Source organism: Trichosurus vulpecula, chromosome 7, assembly GCF_011100635.1.
Source record: "Trichosurus vulpecula isolate mTriVul1 chromosome 7, mTriVul1.pri, whole genome shotgun sequence".
NCBI classification, from domain to species: domain Eukaryota; kingdom Metazoa; phylum Chordata; class Mammalia; order Diprotodontia; family Phalangeridae; genus Trichosurus; species Trichosurus vulpecula.
In genome coordinates this window covers 157,229,608-157,250,616 of record NC_050579.1, presented here as the reverse complement: position 1 = coordinate 157,250,616, position 21,009 = coordinate 157,229,608, and the positions used below count along the sequence as shown (strand labels likewise).

The following is a 21,009-nucleotide window of genomic DNA, read 5'->3' as shown; positions in this document are numbered from 1 at the left end:
AACTTCAGATAGTACCTCATGGTAAAAGGGTTATTGATGTTTATGGAATCAAAACAAAACAACAAGAGTATCATTTTGACACCAGACCAACCTTATTGTCCTTTCTGTAAAATTCACTGGTAGTTGCTTCCTGATTTAGAAACATTACTATAGTGCCAAAATGCTACTGTTGTGTTGTCTTAGATTTCATAACTATAGAGGGCAGGCTTCATCTATACAACTATAAATAAACTGGAAAGTCTCTTCTGGTTGTAATCTTTCCCTTATCCTGAGCCACAGATTGCTGGGCTCTTTTGGTGTTCATACGCTGTGGACTGTTGGCAGAATGCTTTCCTGTGTAGGAATTCACCTGTGTCTCTTCCTATATCTGTGGTCTATAAGCTCTTTGTCAGGAGGAGGAGGAAGGTGTGTTTTACCTCCACTCTTCTGATATCAGGCTTAATTATTGCCTTGATTGGAGCACTAATGCCTTTTAGTGTTTTCTATATTGTGGTATTGTAATCATTGAAAAAATAGTTTTACTTTGCATCAGTTCATATTGGTCTTTCCAAGTTTCTCTGAATTCACCTCCGTCATATCTTAAAATGCAACTGTATCCTATTACGTTTTGGTACCACAAATTGTTCAATTACTCCCCAGTTAAAGAATACCCACTTTGTTTCCAGTTTTTTGACAACACCAACAATGTTGCTATAAAGATTGCTGTGTATGTGAGACTTTTCCTGCTGTCTTTGGCCTCCCTGGGGCCTTATAGCGCCTTACAGTGGTATTAGTGAGTCAGAGGGTTCAGTAACTTTTCCAGTGTAGCTGGAAATTGTTTTTCAGAGCAGTTGGATCAATTCACAGCTAACTCCATCAGTGCATTAGTATACTTCTCTTCCCCCATTCCCTGTAACATATACTATGTTTTTTGTCTTTTGTTACATCTGCCAATTTCTGATGTGTTAAAAGATGTTTTCGAGAAAGTAATTTTATTGTAAGGCCATAATCATGAAGAATATTTAAACAACGTGCTATTTTCCTATGTACTTTTTTTCATTTGCTTGGGCTTGTACAGCATTAATGTATTCTTTTAGTGTTGTTACATTTTGCTTCTCATACTGCCACATCCACTTCCCTATTTTTGTGTTCCAAATCTATTAAGTTAATTTTTGACTTCCTTAGAGATTCCTTCCATTGTAGATTTAATTTGTTTCTAACTCGTTTATTGAATTTTAAAATTCTGCATTGAAAAGTCTAACTTTTCACCTCTATTCATTTCTAATATTTTTTACATATTTAATTTCTCCTATGACCAATTTTGGGCCAGTTTTTCTTTTTATTGTTTCACCCTCCCTTGGAAGCATACAAGATTCTATATTTTATTAGTTCACATTCCTTTGTCTTATAATATTTGTAAAGAGAGCTTTGTGTTCAATTTGAGAATCCACTGCTCATATTTCTGGTTTTAGTTTCTTTGCTATTGATTTAGCTGCTTGTTCTCTGGACTTGTTTTTTTTTTTTCTTAAAATCTTTGATGTTTTGGTTTTGAAGAGGTTAGGGGTGCTGACACTCTGAGAATGCCTTGAACGAATTCACACACTCAAGCCTTCTTTTAGTCAAATGGTGAAAATTTATTGTAACACTTTAGCAAAAGCAGGTGAAGTTCCAAGGGAACCTGGGAGCTAGTGAGTATGGTGCTGGGACTTATATGGAAAAGGGAGAAGGGAAAGGATGCCGAGGTAATCCAAAGACTTCCAGGGATATATCAAGGGTCCAGGTGTCTTTGGGAGCAGGTGCCTGTAATCTATGGATAGCAAAGTACAGAGAGTCTGCAGAGATAGCTTTGTTGATATCAGACATTGTGGGAGAAAAGACAGTTTTTGCTTAGCTGCCAGAGGCATGGACCTTGGGGATCTGGTGTGAGGGAGAGTCCTTGGGCCAGCCAGGGACAAAAATCCTTGGGCCAGGCACCCCTTTGTCTGTTCTGATAAAAGGAATTACAGAGTCAGGCCTGCATGTGCTCTGCAACAAGGGAAATTTTTCTCACAGGTTAGGGGCTGATTGAGAGATTGGAGGCTTTCAGAGACATGATTTTAGGGCTGGAGCCTGAGCACAAGTACCTCACCAGTTTTTTTTATTGTGTTCCCCCATGACTCTTATTCTAGCTTCTCCTCATTTGAGGTGGGTACATATAAAAAGCTTCACTGCCAGGCTGCCTTAGTCCCCATGCCTTGGGAGATAGTATCCACTGGCTTGTGTCTCTGTCCTGAGTACCCTTGGAGGGGCAGGGCCAGCCCTAGTTAAGTTTCATCCTCCTTTCCTTTAGGCCCACTGCAGATATGCACATTCCACCCCCCCCCCCCCAACTCCCACCCAAATTCTTTCTTTGTGGTTCCTCATTTTCTTTTCCAGCTGGACTAAATCAGCTTTTTGAAGGGAGGAGAAAAGGCATTCTGGTCAGTCTTTGTAACCTCAGTAGTTCCCTAACCTAGGTTTGGGCCCCCATCAGAAGGCGGCAAGTTTTTTTTTGTTGTTTTTTTTTTGCTGCTTATTTCTCAGCTGCATGCCAAGGCTGTCTTGTCTGGAGCAAATTCGCACACTCATGTCTTCTCTTAGTCGAGTGGCAAAAGTTTATTGTAACGCTTTAGCAAAAGCAGGTGAAGTTCCAAGGGAACCTGCAGGTTAGTGAGTATGGTGCTGGGGCTCATATAGAAAACGGACAAGTGAAAGGAATGCCAAAGATGTTAATTAGGTAATCTAGGGACTTCCAGAGACATATCAGGGGTCCAGGTGAGTCTGCTTATTTCTCAGCTACACGAAATGGCCTGGGGTTGGGAATTCTTCAAAAGTCTCTACAGGACAGTGCGGGGAGAGATCCCAATACAGACCTCATGCACAAACCTCAGGTCACCTTGTGTTCCTCCTGGAAGAGAGTAGGATCATGCGGAAATGATACTGAGTGAGTGCCTGAAGGATTAGAATTACCTAATGTGGTTCATAAGGGTTTTACCCTGTTTTCTCTTCTTTGTTGTGTCGATTTAGCTATAATTGCTTATGTCTGATGATTTCCCTTTCTGGAGGGTTAGAGAGCTAAAGGAGTTTGGAGAAAGTGTCTAAGCTGCCATGTTACTTGGAAGTCATGTGATATAATGTTGAACAAGTGTTTATGGTGAAAAGTAATGACTCATATATACGTAAAACACCTTAAAGATCGCAAAACCCTTCACAATTCAACAAATAACCCAAAATTTATTGTTTGTCACAATAGCCTTGTGAATTCAATTCTGGAAGCATTCCTGGTGCTGTGCCTTCTTTCCTTAAACTTTGCACAATTCTTTGATGAAATATTGGAAATTTGTTGAAATTTATGGACCAGATGTTTCAAGTTATACTCCAGGACCAGTTAGTTAGTTGTTGACTTTAGAGGAAGGGAAGCCTCCATGGGAACCTTCCTCTCTTCCCTGCTAATGGAATGGAAAGTAAAACTCTTTTTACTCTTCATGACTTCCCTCTTCCAGTACCTGTTCTGCTTCTTACCCTAGAGCTTCTGTCTCCTTGTATATTCTAAATCATTCATACTTTGCTTTGGTTCCCTCTGACCTCCTCCCAGACATCCAGAGGGCTGGAGTACAAACATGTTCTCTAGGACACAGGACCAGAACCAGTGACTTTCGAAAGGAGAAATCTACATTTGCATTGGTTAGAGTGGAAGGAGGAGAGAATTCATGTTTTTGTTTCTTATGCTTTGGGTGGAGGGAGGAGGGAAGGATGGAGGAATCCTTGAAATCTCAAGTTGCCATTCTGAACATAATTTTTGTTTTTAAACAGAAACACTGTTTTATGATATATGATGTTTTGGTCCTACAGTTCGGCCGTATTATGGGTCAGTTTTCCAACAAACTGTTGGGGACCCAATCACCATGTTTCTAACAGTAGTTCTAATTGATCATATAATCATGCGATTTTGAACTGAAAGAGACCTTAGCTATCATCTAGTCCAATTTCATGTATTTTATAGATCAAGACACTGAAGCCCAGAAAGTTTAGTAGCACTAATAGTTAAGTAGCAAGATTGTTAAGGAGCCAAATCAAGAAGCAAACCCGCATTTTCTGACTCCAAATCCAATGCTCTTTCTACTCTATATACCACATTGCCATCTGTTAGTGAATGGAATAGGACCCTGACTATATCCTTCATCCACCAATTTAGACTTTAGCAAACATGTACTTTGCGTCAAGTGCTGTGCAAGGCACTAGGAGGATGACAAGTGAGATGCCATCTTTGCTATCAAGATATTTACAATCTAGTATGTGTTCTAATATATGTGTGTGTATATGTATGTATGCAAATATACATAGGAGTACAAAGTGCTTGAGGGAGTTCAGGTGGTAGAGAGATTACTTCCAACTCAGGGCTGGGATAGTGGGCTCAGGCTTTATGGGGGAGTTGACTTTAGAATGAACCTTGACTTATAAGGAACTTAGAACTTTTGGAAGGATGCATGCTGATTGTAAATTGTGTAAGATTCAATTATAAATTAAGGGGACTGATTTTAAAAAACATACCACATATACCAGAACTTATACATGTAGATAAGTCCAAAAAATGTTACCCTTTAAGTTCCTCACTCTGGAAGGCTACATATTTATGAATACGAATAATATACATTGCTGAAAACATTTTTTGAACTCTTTTGGAATTGCTTTCTGAGCCAATTAAGAACTATGAAAAAAAAGCCCTTACTGCTTTATTGTAAACACGAATTTTTTTCTAATTAAAAAATCACCTTAGTTGAATATTTACCTTATTCACTAGACTTAGCTTTTTTTTATTCATTAGACAGTTGACCCTTTATAGTGAGTTGTGTAAATTTGATTTGATGTAATCCATTTTCAAATGATAAAGATTTGCTACTACTGAATGGCACCACATTCAAAGCAACGTTCTTCAAGCTTTGAAGGCAATTCTCCTAGAGGATTTCTAAAACTTATTTTGAGCAAAGGCGACATCATTGGAATAAGTGTGTAGTCTCCCAAGGTGGCATCATTTATCTGAATATGCAAGTTGTGGTATGTCACAATTATTCATATAAAAGTATCATATCTGCAGTGATTTCTATATGCATCAAAGAGTTGAACAGATAAAAGAAAAGAGAATTTCAAAAGTAGGACACATAAAAAGGAGGAAAAGATACTGCTAACCTTTCACAGAGTTTGTTCTAAGAGACAAATGAAATTAGGTTGTGTCCACATTTTAATTTCTCTCAAGCTGGCGACATATACGGCCCACCTAAGGGGGCCAGTCTAGAACTGGCTTGATTTGGGGGTTGGGATGCCCAGTTTATATACCTTTTCAACAGGGTCTGATATCACTCCACCATCATTTTACCTCTGGACAGAGAAATAACTTCCTATTAGACCACCGCCTCCCCCCCAACCATACTAGACCACTCCCAGCCTTGGGCTATCCAGGCAGAAAAATCTGTCTTCATCCAAGCCTGAGCAAAACACAATGGAGCTTCCATAACTATGATTAAATCAATTCAGACTTGGGTTGGGGTTTGACCAGGATAAGACTCAATGCAATCTCATTATCAGTAATGTCCTTCTGAAGAACTTTAGAGAAGGGATTTTTCTTTGGGGGGTTGGGGGGGGGGGAGCTTTGAGTCTCCAAGATACTGATTACTAAGAAAAATCATTTTTCACAATACTTAAGTCACCAAAGCTGAAAATGGTAAAGTGAAGGTGTAAATAAAGATGAGGTCTTGAATACGGGGTTTGTACCTTGAATGAGAACTTCACATTGACTTGATATCAATTATTGGTCTAGAATGAAAAGCCCTCCGGTAACCCTGCTTTTTCCCCTTGCTGCCTGTCAGGGGTCTGCTCTTGATACCCATCCCTAAGTATTTGTTGTCTTGGTACATTAATTGAGGTGATTGTATTCTCTCAGCCCTAAACGATTTAGTTTGACTTTTCACTTTCTAATATGAAATATCTAAAAATATAAGCTGTATGTTACTTATTAGACATCAATGACAAGTCCTGCAGAGAAATCATTAGAAACTTGGGGCTGGGTGAGAGAGGGAGAAAATTCTAGGAAAAGTCAATTCAGGACAATTTTAAGCCCAGAGATTCTGAGATCCATTTTGGTGTATAATATTAAATCTGAATTGACTAGATGTGAAAAATTAGTCACAGAGTCCTTGCAGAAGAATGGATTAAACAATTCAGAGGATATTGTGCTTTTATGAAAAAGTGCCAAGTATGAAGTTTCTTGGACACCAGAGGGCAGTAGAGATATTTTGTCTTCTGTGTTCAAACATATTTTCTTCTCCTGCAGCATGAATTGGCTAAGTCCACATGAGGTCGCTGTCATCCATGCTAAATGTTTAGTATTGCAAGAACATGAAAAAAAAAGGCTTTGTGGAATAAAATTTACAAATATGCAAATTCTTATCCATTTCTCAAAGCTTCCTTCCTCCGATTTGCTTCTGAGACTAGGTGGGATCTCTCACCCCTAGAATTTGTAAAGTATCTAGACATGGGAGGAGCAGATGTGATTCCCCGTACTGTCTTCTAAAGGCCAATAGCAGATTTCAGTTAACCTATTTCCATTTGAGATTGTAAGGGAAAGGATGCCTAATGCTAGTTTGTGTTGATGTTATTTTTAAAGTAGTTGTAACACCAAATTTTACTCATGAGCTTCCCTCATCTATCCTAAACCCTGATATTCTTGCCAGTGCTTTTACTCTCCAAATGGAAGAAAGTAGGTTAATACTGGACATAATTCCCCTTCTGGGATAAAACTCCACTATTCTATGCCATTTAGAAAATATGTTCTTCCCTAGTTCAGTCACTGTTAGAGCCACAGCTCACTTTTGTTCTTCTTGCCTTTCTCTATTAGAGACTTAGGGACTAAGGCTTTTTAGTAACTTCACTATTGCAAAATAGGTGTATTTACTCTAATCAACAGAGAATTTCTTGTTTAGCAAGAGCAGGAATTTGGAGTTATTTTTCAAACCCTCTCAGCCACCAAACTGTTTGCCTATGAAACATTACCTTACATTCTTAGATGCTAATTTATTTTGTCTTTATGGCCATTTCAGCAACCAAAGTGCTCCCATGTTAAAGGGACAGCACCTTATGTAAACATTTCCCTCAAGTATGAAAATGCTGATGGGAATTCAAACTAGTGACATTATCATACACATGGAAATCAAGTGTTGCATTTGCTTCACAAAACATCAATTCCCATGTACTTAGGAGCATCCATCTTATCATAACGTGATAATATAGTTTCCATTAAAATCAAGTATAGGATCATAGATTTAGGGCTGAAAAGGTCCTCAGAGGTCATCTTCTCATTTTAAGTGACTTGCCTGGAGGCCACACAGTAAATGTCTGAGGCAGAATTTTAACTCAGGTCTTCCTGACATAAAATTCACTGCTCTATCCATATTATCACTTTGTGATAAGTTGGATGCTCTTGTTTCATAGGTAAACAGTTTGGTGGCTGAGAGGGTCAGAAAAATAACATTGAATAAAACCTGATAAAACCCATGTGTGAAGGAAATAAGTTTTCTGATAAGATGTAAGCAACTTGGTTGCCAAAAGAGGCAGAAAATGAAAATAAAATGGATTAAATCACCTTGTGATTAAATTAAATTAGTTAAAAGAAGTAAGGTCATGCCCCTTTTATGCATGAACAGTTTAGTGACTGAAAGAGGCAGGAAAAGAACTTGTATATACTAAAAACTTATAAAATGCAAGTGTGAAGAAATAATTTTCACAAATATAGGATGTTAAGAGGACCAGTTAGAGGACTGAGAAATGGCTGAGGCTGTAGGGCATTGTGGTCTCTTAGCTCATTTGCATGCAACTGTTTCTAAGGCTTAGAGTGTAAAACCCACAAAATGATAAATATCTGTTTGGAGACCATGGGATGGTTGAATAAATACCATTGATTTTATAAGTAACAGAAAGGGAAGTTTATGAGTTTTAACCTCTTAAGGGAAACTTGATTCATTTGTACCAGGAGGGCATGCTTTGAGCTGTGACAGTGAAGAACACAGTAGATGGGGAAAATACATCTCCGGCAAAGCTCTGTGAAGAAGTCAGTTAAAGTTGAGTGAGCTGATAAGATTTCTGCATCTAATTCCTGATTGATTGGATAAAGAATGATGCTTATTGGAAGATGGGAAGACAACTGACTTCTTCTTGGTGCTGATCTGAGCTGGAGTCAGGAAGACCAGAGTTCAAATTCAGCCTCGGACACTTACTAGCTGAGGCACTCTATGCAAGTCACTTAACCCTGTTTGCCTGAGTTTCTTCATCTGTAAAATGAGCTGGAGAAGGAAAAGGCATATCACTCCAGTATCTTTGCATTGAAAACTCCAGATGGGGTCACAAGGTGTCGGACATGACTGAACAACAACAACAACAACAACAACAAAAAACCATTTACAGGTGGAGAGAAGTGAGCCTTTCAGAAGTGCCTTTTGCTTTTCACTTCCTTGTCTGGTCTAAAAAGGAAAAAGAAAGGTAAAATACAGGCTCTGGAGGTGATTTGCTAGTGGATCAGCTGGTTGACAGCTGACTGGATGATGTAGCATCCTGGTGAGTGAAGTCTTGATGAGCTCTGCAGTTCTCTGGCTGAAAGGAATGACTAGTCAATATCATAACTCTTTCTCAGCAGTTTTTTAAGGGTGATTGTGAGTTAAATGAGCTTGACCTTGCTTCAACAGTTAGAGCAGTAGAGTGGTGAGGACTAAAAAGGCAATGGTTAGCAGAGAAGGGCCTTTGCATGGTCTAGATGTCCTTGAACTATAGTGGTGAGTAGGGGGAGTGAATTCTTCTGCCACATCGCGGCGAGAATTGGAGTATAGCTGTGGGGTGGTGGGGGTGGTGATGTTTCTCTGTTAGTATTGGGATAGTTCTGGGTGAACAAGCTAGCCTAGCATATGAATTGTAGGGGTCGCTACCATAATGAAGGAGATTACCAAGGAGATTTCCAGGTTAAATTAGGAGATGGCAGCATCCAGCTGTGTTGGATGAATCCTGGATGAGTTCAAGTCACCTGCCCCAGATGAACTACATCCTAAGGACTAAAAGTTCTGGTAGATGTGTTTCTGGGCCCCTGGCAGTGACCTTTGGAAGATCATGGAGAATAGGAGAAGCACAGTGGGATTGGAAAGAAGCAAATCTCTCAGTTTTCTAAAAAGGGAAGAGAATGGAACCTACAAACCCTAATCTAGTCAATCAGCTTGACTGATTCTTGGCAAAACTCTAAAGTGTACTATTGAAGAGATGGTTAGTAAACATCTGGTAAAAGGATTAGCAATCACAAAAATCCCGTATCTCAAGAACAAGTTATGCCAGGGTAACCTCATTTTATTTATTAATGGGATTACTAGCCTGGTAGATCAGAGATAAACTCTAGTTATCATTTATTTTTTTCTGTAAAGAGCCAGATAGTCAATGTTATAGGCTTTGTGGGTCAAGAGGCAAAATTGAGGATATTATATAGTTACATACATAACAAGAGAAAAACAAATTTCCACATTTTTTATTGACAAAATTAAAATATATTAATGATAATAGTAATAGAATTTTTTATAATACAGATCTACTAATGAGAAGAATTATTTTTTTTAAACTAACATTTCACTTAATTGGGGTTCAAAGTTAGTTCAAAATTATTTGTAAAATGTTCATCTGTTAATGCTACTCTGTAATGAGCTTTTATGCTTTATCTTAGAAAATGCCTTTTCACACAGATAGATACTACCAAATAATGATATCAGTCCATGAGCATATGATTTTAAGTGAACATATTCATCACTTGGAAGACATTTAGATAATTTGAAATATCTCTTCTTGATATTTGCCTTTTAGCAGGCCATCACATTGCATATTAATCACTTCTAATAGAAGTTTAGGTGGAAGCTCCTTAATTGTGCAGTTAAATGGATTTTGAAATATGGAAATTTCTTTTGTACTATAAGTCTATATTGAGGTCTGAAAAATGCTGCTGCGCTGCTGTATATTTCTGTGGGAATGGGAATCTCATTTTTTTTGTTTTATTTTAACTTTTGAGGGCATGGGAAGTGTATAAAACAGTTTGACATTACTTATGATGCAGACAACATTAGTTGTCATTGATTTGACTTTATCACAGTATAACTTTCACATATAAGCACTTTTTTGCCGTGTAATTTTAGGTTGAATTCACTAAAAAAGATTATCAAATCTGCAGCAGAAGCTAATTTCCAAAGCCATTCAGTGTTTGATAATAGTGGCTGAGGATGGTTCTTCTTGTTCAGAAAAAATGTCAGTCTCTGCACTAAGTTAAAAAAATTACAATTAAACTGTTTTCTCCTCTTCTTGTTTTGACATGACTGATATAAACTGGTGATAAAAAGTAAAATGTTCCAGTACAGCGCTACATGTGGTGCTTGAAATGCTCTTTAGTTGTAACTGTGTCACCGAGATTTGTACTGTGCACTGAGCAGCAGTATGAAGTTTTGGGAGCTCCACATAAGCTCTCTATCACAACCACCCAGCTCTCCTGGTTTAGTGTGAAAGCAGCCATAGAAAGTATGTAAACAAATGAACATGGCTTTGTTCTAATAGAATTTTAACAATGTAAAAAACCTTTCTTAGCTTGTAGGCTGTACAAAGGTAAGCAGTCAGGTGGATTGGTCATAGTTTGCTGACCCTTGTTCTAGATTTTAAAATTTGACAATATCTTTCATAGAGTTTTTGTGGAAATAGAAAAGATGGAGAGAGATGAAGTAAATTAGTGGGGTCAAACTCGAATAGAAACAGGTCACTAAACTGTAACATAATGCTCTCTGTGGGCCACATATTAGAAAACCACATATTAATATTATTTGTTTTATTATATTTTTATTTATTTTGTTAAGTATTTTCCAATTATATTTTAATCTGACTCAGGCCTCAATCAGAAGTGTTGTATTGATACCTCTGCACTAAATTATACACAATGACATATATTCAGAACTTGCTAAATGTCGAGAGCTTAATAACAATTAGTGGTTTGATATCAGCTTGGAAGTCTCTAGTGGAATGCTATGGGGATCTGTATTTGGCCCTGTGCTGTTCAGTATTTTTAAGCACTATTTGAGTAAAGGCTAAATGGCATGCCTATCAAATTTCAAACTGACATACTGGATTGCAATCAGGATCTTAAAAGCCTAGAACATAATAAAACCAAATAAGGATAAATATAATGCCATACACTTGGGATAAAACAACAACTCCAAACGTATAAAATGGGAGAGGCATAGCCAGACAGCAATTTGTCTGAAAGTGATCTCAGTGGACTGCGTATGAGTCAACAGTGTAATATCAAACCCAAGAAAGTTAATGTGGTCTTAGACTACATTAAGAAAGGTAGAGTGCTCTGGACTAGAGTAGTTGTGTTTGTCCTTTGTTCTCAAAGAGGAACATGACATCAGGGAAATGATGATATGATTTACAGTTGACTTTAATTAGTGAGGGAGGGCCGTGCAAGGTCATCAGCCTCACTTTCTCCTCCAGAGCCATCTGGGTCCAGTGGTGAGATATTCATCAGGACGACTGGAGATGGCCCAGGATGCAATGGGAGACCCTGGCCCTCTTAGGCTATGGTCTTTTTTTTTTCTTTTTTTCTTTTTATCTATTTAAAGGGGCCTTCCTTTGACTGTTCACTGAATGGACATTACCTTTCTCAAGTGAGAACTAGAGTGGTAGGATCTTTCTGGATTCTCTCTGGTCAGACCACATTTGGAGTACTATATTCAGTCTTAGAAGGACATTGATAACCTGGAGAGTGATCAGAGAAAGTTGAGGCTAATCAAGTGCCATGAGGAAGCAGCATGACACCCTGGACTTAGAGTGAGTAAGATCTAGGTTTGACTTTTGCCTCAGACACTCACTAGTTGTGGGGTTGAAGGCAAGTCAGTTAATCTCTCAGCCTCAGTTTCTTCATCTGTAAAATGACCTATCTCCCAAGATTGTTATGAGGTGTGGTGGGTGAGCTCTGTAAATAACTGAGGAAACCAAGGTTTGAGCTTCCAAGCATATCAGTTTATTAAGCAACACATGCCAGTTGCATAATAAATTGGTTCTAGGCCTCCTCAGCTTGGCATTGGATCCCAAACTCAGGGGGAGACAGATTTTTATGCATTAAAAGAAAACAATTAACAGGATAAAGCCAGGATGCAAGATTGGGTAATCTGATTTCTAGTGGAGCAAAGATAGGGGCTTTCTGAGTTAAGAGGTAGAGAGCGAACAGATACAAATCCCTGAAATCAGAAAAAGAGGTATCTCAATCCCCCCAACTGTCTATATTCAGTCAAAGGAACAAATTAACAGTAACTGACCAGTTTGGGGCCAGTTTTCAAATAAGACACATGGGGTGTTTGAAATATATAATTGTGAGAAAACTCCTTGTATCAATCTTTGGATCTGATTGGGTTTCTGGTCAGCATAACCTGGGTCAGGGGTGGAGAACTTGTGGCCTCAAGGTCACATGTGGCCCTCTAGGTCCTCAAGTGTGGTCCTTTGACTGAATCCAAACTTCACAGAACAACTCTCCCTAGTAAAAGGATTTGTTCTGTAAAACTTGGACTCAGTCAAAAGGCCGTATCCAAGGACCTAGAAGGCCACATGTGGCCTCAAGGCCTCAGGTTCCCCACCCTTGACCTAGGCTCTTAATTAAGGGCCTCTAAGCTACAGGTAAAGGTGGTCCAGCTTCCCAGCCACATAAGGGAATGCAAAAGAGTTTTCTCAGAATTCCCATAACTGAATAAAGTTTCCTCATAAGACAAAATTGGACTAGACCCATAATTGAATAGAAAGGAAGCTGAACTAGATCCAGAATTGAGTCACAAGATACTGGAGTCAACGTGATTCAGTCAGTTCCCACAGAGGTTCAAATGAGAAGATGTAAAGTGCTTTGAAAAACCTCAAAGTACTATATAAATGTTAGTTATTGTTATAATTCATATCAATAAGTTTCTACCATAGGAAGATTGGTTGAAGTAATTGAGAATGTTTAGCCTGGAAAAGAGAATCTTTAGGGGAGACGTTTCAGACTTTAAGTGTTTAAAGGGTTATCATGTGGAAGAGGGATTACACTTGTTCTGCTTGACCCCAGGTTGAAGAACTGAGCAATGATGGAAATTTCAAAGAAGCAAATACAGTCTGAATGGAAGGAAACAGTTGTTAACAATTCCAGCTGTCCATGGGTAATACAGTCTGATCAGAGGTGTCAAGGGGTCCCCCTCATTGGAGGCTTCCTACCCAAGGCTGGATGATCACTTTGGGAGTATTTTGTAGAGGGGAATCTTGTTCAGGTTCTAAGAGGCAGAGTAGATAACACCTGAGGTCTTTTTTTTTACTGAGGTTCTGTGGTTCTAAAGAGATGGATTTTTTTTGTTCTCAGTTTACAAAAGATTAGAGGGAATATCGGCTGACAATATATTGTAACTGTCAGTGAACCATTAGAGTCAGGGATAAGACATGATCATTTCTTTGGGCCCATCAAGAACTAATCTACCTCAGCTCCATGGGGGATGATGGATTAGTGGGCTGGGAGTGCCAAAGCTGCCATGTCCTTCTTACTATCTACCAGTGGAGGGATCATATATTGTTCTTGGAGTGACAAAGTCTGAATTTGACTCTTGGCTCTGGCAATAGCTTTGTGACCTTGGGTAATTGCTCTGTGCCTCAGTTTCTTCATTGTATAAATGGAGAGAATATTACTTCTACTATTTACTTCATAAGGTTGGTGTGAGGAAGCATTTTAAAAGTGTATTTAAAAATAAATTTTAAGTGCTTTATACACACACACACGTGTATTGTTATTAACCTCCATAGAAACTTGAAGGGCAAGTAAATATTGAAGAGCAAATTTAATCACAGTGTAACAGTTTTTGTTGCTTCCTATTTTCTTTTCCCTCTTTACAAATATCTCCTCTTACACATACACACAGTCTCCGTAGTAATTTCTAGTAAGACACATTATATTGCATGTGTAATATACTTTATGTAATATGTACGTATACACATATACATATGTGTGTATATTTATACATATTATATATATTTGCTCTGAGTTGTTTTTATGAACTTAAGGTCTTGCTAAAGAAAAGGATTAGATCCAAATTCCAGTTAACTTTGTCACTGATTTTTATGTAGTGTTGAGTGAGTGAGATGCTCAAATGATTTCACTCCACCTCTGTTCCTGCATTTTGCAGTGTAAACAACAGAAAAAAAAGGTTGGGAATGGCTTAGAACTATATCTTTAATCATGGTGCCATACCACTATATGCACATAGAATATGTCTGTCCTTGTCCAGAGTTGATGATTAAAAAATGCTTGATAATGAAGATCTGTGATTTTTGTAAACTCTGCAATTATATTAGTCATTTTATTGAAAGATAATGACCATGTGGATTTGGCTCACATTTTCATTATTAAGTGACTCCATTCTTCTTTTCTCTTCAGCCCACTTGGCTATTCATTTTTGGAGGAGGCAGAGTACAGCCATGATTTTCTCATATTTTTCTGTTAGCTTGAATATCATTAATGGGCTACTCTTCTGTTGTGCATAGGACAATACTAATGACAAGAATTAGCAAAATGAGAATGACTTGTATCAAGGCTGCCCCAAATTTTGAATTTAATGTTAATTGATTTCAATGTTGAAAGAAATTTAATTATTGTTACTTGTTAGTCCTTTTGTCACAGAATGAGATGAGTTAACTGATTTGACCCCCTTTTCATTTCTTTATTTTCATTTAAGCCTAAATTTAAGAGACATTTAAATACAAATACATGAACTTTCATGGTTTTGTTGGGAGGAAAGTCTTTGCAAGTTACGGATTATCCTTCCAATAATTTAATAGAATGTTCTAAAATACGAGGTCAGGACCAAGATTTTAGATACCTTGCCCAACCAGAAATCAAATACATGTGCTTTGTGTAGTCTATTTTCTAACTATTTAAGATGAACCACAGAAAGCAGCAGTGATCTGAGTTCAGTCAGACCTCTAGGAGATCTGGTTATCAGGAATTTACTGAAGCAGTTTCTCTATTGGTTCAACCCCTTCTACTGTGTTGTTTGTGGGAGAATAGATCTATATTATTCACAGCAATAACAGGAGCATTAAAGGTGGGAGCCCTGGTCAACTTGTGCTTACCTATGACTATGTCTAGCAAACTCCCATTTCCTCCTCCTTTCCTTCCCCCTATTCCCTGCGGTCCAGAGATGCCATCTATTTAGACAAAATCCTCATTCCCCCTACTACATTTCCCACTTTCTATTTGCCATTCATCTCTGCAGCCCTGTCTTCAGTTTCCATTTTGCTCTGTCCTCCCCTTCTATTGTTAAGGACCTTCCCTTTAACCTAGACTTCTTGCTCTCAGATTTTTTTGTGTTGTAACCATGGAAACCAGACCCCATCCAGAACATACTATAGCCGTGGCCATTCTCTCTTATTCCTATTACATTATATATTTCTATCTAATTTGGATTGTGTTTTATTAGGAATTTTACTTAGGGATTCATAATTTTTCTTTACAGGTAATTATAACAATCCTTTGAAGTCAGGAATTGAGATTTCCATTGAATAAATATATAAGCTAAGACTTGGGCATCTTAAGGCTTAGCATAACAGAATTAAAATGAGAAGTTTTAGTCTATTATTTAACCTGAGATATTTTGCTTCTCTCGTTTTTACTAATATGCTGACAACTGATGTTAATAGATGGCATTTATATATTGTTTTACGTGACTCATCCAGTTGGATTCTCACAAGAACGCTAAGGGTCAGATGCTAAAGATATTGCTATTCCATTTTGCTTGACACATACTCAGTGTTTAATAAATGTCTTTTCACTAATTAACTAGCTAACTTATTCCTTTGTTCATTCTGTGGATAAAATGAAGCTCAGAGGTTAAGGAATTTGCCCATGATCATGTAGGTAGCAATGGTAGGGGTGGGATTTGAGCTCCATTGTCTCCTGACTCCAAGTCCATGATTCAAAAATTAAATTGTACTGTTTGTAATATAAAAGGAAAGACTTTATAACCACATGGGACATCACTCAATCCACATTCTGGTGGCAGTTATTTACCAGTCTCTTGGTCATTCTCCATAGGACAGCTGGGAACTCTCAAGGAGTTCAGTGCCTGGCTCATAGTCTTCCTCTTCCTTCTTAGCCCTTATATTGGGGAGTGCTTCAAGATACGTGTTGAAAGTCTGTACCAGTTTCTCATTTTCCACACCTTTGATCTTATCATCACCCACAAGGGTCTTTTTTAGTGATCAAGAATTCTGAAGTTTCTTTATCTGATCATACCTACCTATCATTCTATTTATCCTGACACCTAATTCCTCTTAATCTATTCTTTGTCTTCACCATGTTCTACAATCCCTCATCCCTCAGTATTTCCCTAGACCACTATCATTGCTCTGACTTTTCTTTCCTTTTCCCAATTTGAACAGTTAAAATTTTTCAGTTCAACATCCCTCTTCTCTCCTCTTTGCTCCTTGTCCTGTCCTACGTTGTGTCACTAGCAGCATTTCCCTTCACTCCCCCCACTTACTGCTGAATGATGCTGGAGGAAGTCATGCAACCATGCTGATTGGGTACACTACAAATTTATGCTGTCTAACTTCACCTGGGCTGTCCTGCAGCAAAGCAGTCCTTTTATTTCTACCTAATTAATTTCTTCTTTTGCTTCCCATAGAAATTATTATATATCTTCTCTTTTCTTCTTAAATCTTTCATACCTTTCCTTTCCCTCCCTTCTCAGGAGAAGATCTTGCTTCATACTTTATGGAGAAAATACAGGCCATTTGCCTTGAACTCTCTCTTTCCCTCTATTGTACATCTCAGATCCTTTTGTCGTCATCCCCCAACCTCTTCTCCTTTATTATAGTCACTTATGAAGAGATGTACTTTCTCCTCATAAAGGCCAACCACTCTCCTTGACTTTTGATTCCATTCCTTCCTGTTATCTCTGGCAGACTCTCCTCTCAGTCAATCCCTACCTATAATATTTAATTTCTGTCTTTCTTGGAGGGGGAAAGGCAAGGCAATTGGGGTTAAGGGACTTGCCCATGGTCATACAGCCAGTAAGTGTGTCAAGTGTCTGAGGCTGGATTTGAACTCAAGTCCTCCTGACTCCAGGGCCAGTGCTCTACTCACTGTGCCACCTAGCTGCCCCAATCTCTACCTTTCTTATAGTTCCTTACCTGATACCTTCAAATTCGCTTAGGTCTCTTTGATCCTTAGAGTATCCTTACTTGGCCTTACTGCTTCCTGAAGGCACTTATCATCTCATAACTCTCATTTCACATCTAAGATCCCAGAAAAAGTTGTCTGTATATATTACTTCCATTCTTTTCATTTCTCAACTTCCTTAAATCTGACTTCCAACCTCATCATATAACTGAAATTGCTTTCTCCAAAGTCACCAAATGATCTCTTAATTGCCAAATCCAATGGCCTTTTCTTAATTTTCATCCTTCTTCATCTTTTTCTGCAGCATTTGATGTTGTTGACCCCCACTTGTCTTCCTGAGTACACTGAACTCTTTAGGTTTCCCTGATACCTTTCTTTCTTGTTCATTTCCCCTCCTACACTTCAGACCATTGCCTCTCAGTCTTCTTTTCTGGATCATTATCCATGTACTGCTCTCTGAGGGTATAATTCATGACCCTGTCTTGGACTTTCAAAGGCCCGATACTAAATATAATTTGTATTGTATTATGGTCCAAAAAGTGTGCTTTTAATATTTCTACTTTTCTGCATTTGTGAGGTTTTTATGCCCAAATACATGGTCAGTTTTTGTTAAGGTACCATGTACAGCTGAAAAAATGTATACTCTTTTCTATTCCTATTCATTATTCTCCAGAGGTCTATCATATCTAAATTTTCTAAAACTATTCATCTCCTTAATTTCTTTCTTATTTTTTAATAGTTTTATCTAGATTTCATCTAGGCATGAGAGGGGGTAAATAGAGGTTCCCCTCCCCCAGTACAATTTCACTGTCTCTTTCCTCTAGTAATTAATTTATCTTTTCTTTCAGGAATTTAGATGTTCTGCCATTTGGTACATTTATGTTTAGTATTGATATTACTTATATTGTCTATGGTACATTTTAGCAAAATGTGATTTCCCTGATTATCTCTCTTAATTAGGTCTATTTTTGCTTTTACTTTGTCTGAAATTGCTACCCCCTACCTTTCTTAGTTCAGCTGCAGCATAATAGATTCTGCTCAACCTCCTTATTTTAACTCTAACTCTGTTTTCAAGCGTCTCTCTTGTATACAACATGTTGTTGAATTATGGTTTCCAATCCATTCTGCTATATGCTTCCATTTTATGGGTGAATTAATCCTATTTACATTCACAAATTGTGATTGCTAACTGTGTATTTCTCACCTTCCTATTATCTTCTACATAGTCTTCTCTTTTTTTTTTAAATATTGTCCCCTCCTCAAAGTTTGTTATGCTTCTGACTGCTCCCTCCCTTGGGCAGCTAGATGATGCAGTGGATAGAGCACTGGCCTGAAGTTGGGAAGACTCAGCTTCCAGATTTAAAATCTGGCCTCAGACCCTCTGGCCTGTCACCTGAGCAAGTTGCTTAACTTCTCTCTTTCTCAGTTTCCTCAGCTGTAAAATAGGGATCAAAATAGCACCTATTGCATAGGGTTGTTATTAGGATCCAATACTATTTGAAAAGCACTTAGCACAATGGCTATATATAGTAGATGCTTGATAAATGTTTACTCCTTTCTCCCTCCCCATCCCTATATTTTCTATTTACTTATATGTGTATGTTACCCCTCACCCCTTACCCAATAGATAATAAGCTCCTTGAGGGCAAAGCTGTTCCATTTTTGTCTGTTTCTTCAGGGCCTAGCACAGTCCCTGGCATACAGTAAATACTTAAAAAATGATTGTTGCTTGATTTATTGAGTCTCTTATATTCTTATCTCTTTAAACCTCCTTTTGGCTATAAGACCTTTACAGGGAACTTTCCTTTGCTACTCCTTTACAAAGAAGCCCTGAAGTCTTTGAGGTGCAGATGTTTTTGAGACTTCTTCCTAGTTAGCAGTGTGAGAGTCTATAGATTAGCTGGCAAAGTGACTGGAAAGAGTAGGGCAGTTGCTAAATAAAGTAGCACATTAGGTTTTATTCCAGTGCTGTTGGGCTGATTGGTTAAATCCCAGCTTGTTGGGGAATCATTGAAAGATGGGAACTTGAAATGCATATAAAATGAAGAATTTTATTCAGGATTTAGTGCCTTGAGAAACTTGCAATTTCTAGTGGTTATTCCAAACAGGCTTTTCTGCTGTCTCACACACTGGGAGGCACAAGAAAATTGAAGTGCATCTTGCCTTTTGTCTTCCTAGGAGATTGGAGGTTCCTTCTGAACTTCTCTTGGCCTGAATCTGTCTGTGTATGGTATAGTAGAAAAAGTACTGGACTTAGCAATGAGAAGAGATGGGCTTCTAGTTTCATCTCAGCTTCTGACTTAGCATATAACAATACCTTACTTTCTTGCTAATGATACTCTTCATTTCTTAGAGTTTTAAAAAAAATAGCTTTGGAGTATCATTTTATTTGCTTAAATCTCTATGAAACATTTCCATAGAAACAAAAAAATTTTCTCTTTCTTCCTGTTGGTTTTTATTAAGACCATTAATTCATTCTCATATGCAATGTTTACATAAGAAAACTACTATAATTTTTAGTGGTATTTCACCAATGAAGAAAAAAGATCTTTCCTTCATTGGAGGGTCATCTGTTGAGTCAGTTCATTGACTTACACAATTGAACACATGACTTGAAATGATTTCAGCATTGTAAAAATTTAGCATTTTAGAAAAATTGCTTGTTAGAAACTCACAGAGAATATCTCATTTTCAAAACTAACCATTTTGGCTCACTTTGTATGCCTTCCAATTTTTAAATAGGATCAGCCTTCAGCAAACCATGTTGATGTATTTATTTTTAAAATCTAATTTTTTGTAAATTTAAAGATGTATATAAAAGACCATGTGATAAAAACCTAACAATTAAATTTTTTTTGAAATATTGACATTTTTAACAGAGATACTTCCTTGTTGGGAGTAATCATGCAGAGACCAAGTACCGAGTCTTGAAAATTGATCGAACTGAACCAAAAGATTTGGTTATCATTGATGATAAGGTATGTCTCTTACAAATGTGAGATTAATATCAGAATTTATCATGATTATACTCAACTCAATTATGATGTTTGCCATGTAAATGCAGAAATGAAATATGTTCCTTATATTCAAGTGCTCTTGTCTTGGGACAGAAATATAGAGATTATAGGAAAACAGATGCCAGATTTTGACACTTTTTCACCTTAGGAGTATGTATTAGTTTAGTAACAAACCATGTAAATGTTTAATAAGAATTTGGTAATTAAAAAAATCTCAGCTGAGTGTAGTGATGCTTTGTATTTTAGCTATTTTATAGAGAAACTTTGTTGCTTAAATTTCTACTTTTTCTGCATGTGTAATCAAACAACCAACTGAAAAACTCACCAACCAAAATATTGCTTATTTTTAGCATGTATACACTCAACAAGAAGTAAGGGAGCTTCTTGGCCGCTTGGATCTAGGAAACAGGACAAAGATGGGACAGAAAGGCTCCTCTGGGTTATTTCGAGCTGTGTCAGCTTTTGGTGTTGTAGGTAAGGACCTCTTCCTTAAAGTGCCTTTCTCTTTAAATAGAAGCATATTGATGTTTCTGTAGTAATATCCATCTGGTGAGCCTGCAGCTTTGGTATGGTAAACCATTACCTGTGGCTTGAATAGTTAATCAAACACTGTTATCTGCTAATCAGTCAATTATCAAATATTTTTTAAGCCATTTTTATGCTCAGCAATGGGCTAAGGGCTGTGAGGGATGCAAAGTAGTAAAATATATATTCTCTTCCCTTAAACTTACAATTTAGTTGGAAAGA

The 21,009-nt window shown here is 37.7% G+C and overlaps 1 protein-coding gene across 2 annotated transcripts in view; it reads left to right on the top strand.

The window, feature by feature from the left end:
- The window catches only part of FIG4 (FIG4 phosphoinositide 5-phosphatase), a 144,281-nt gene that overhangs the window by 1,945 nt on the left and 121,327 nt on the right, over positions 1-21,009 (top strand). Inside the window, exons 2-3 of one of the 2 annotated variants that reach the window (XM_036769036.1) lie at positions 20,125-20,223; positions 20,613-20,736. The exons of the other annotated variant lie outside the window; for it this stretch is intronic. Of the exons in view, the coding sequence (XP_036624931.1) occupies positions 20,125-20,223; positions 20,613-20,736 (223 nt within the window). The remainder of the gene's footprint in view (positions 1-20,124; positions 20,224-20,612; positions 20,737-21,009) is intronic. 2 annotated transcript variants of the gene reach the window in all.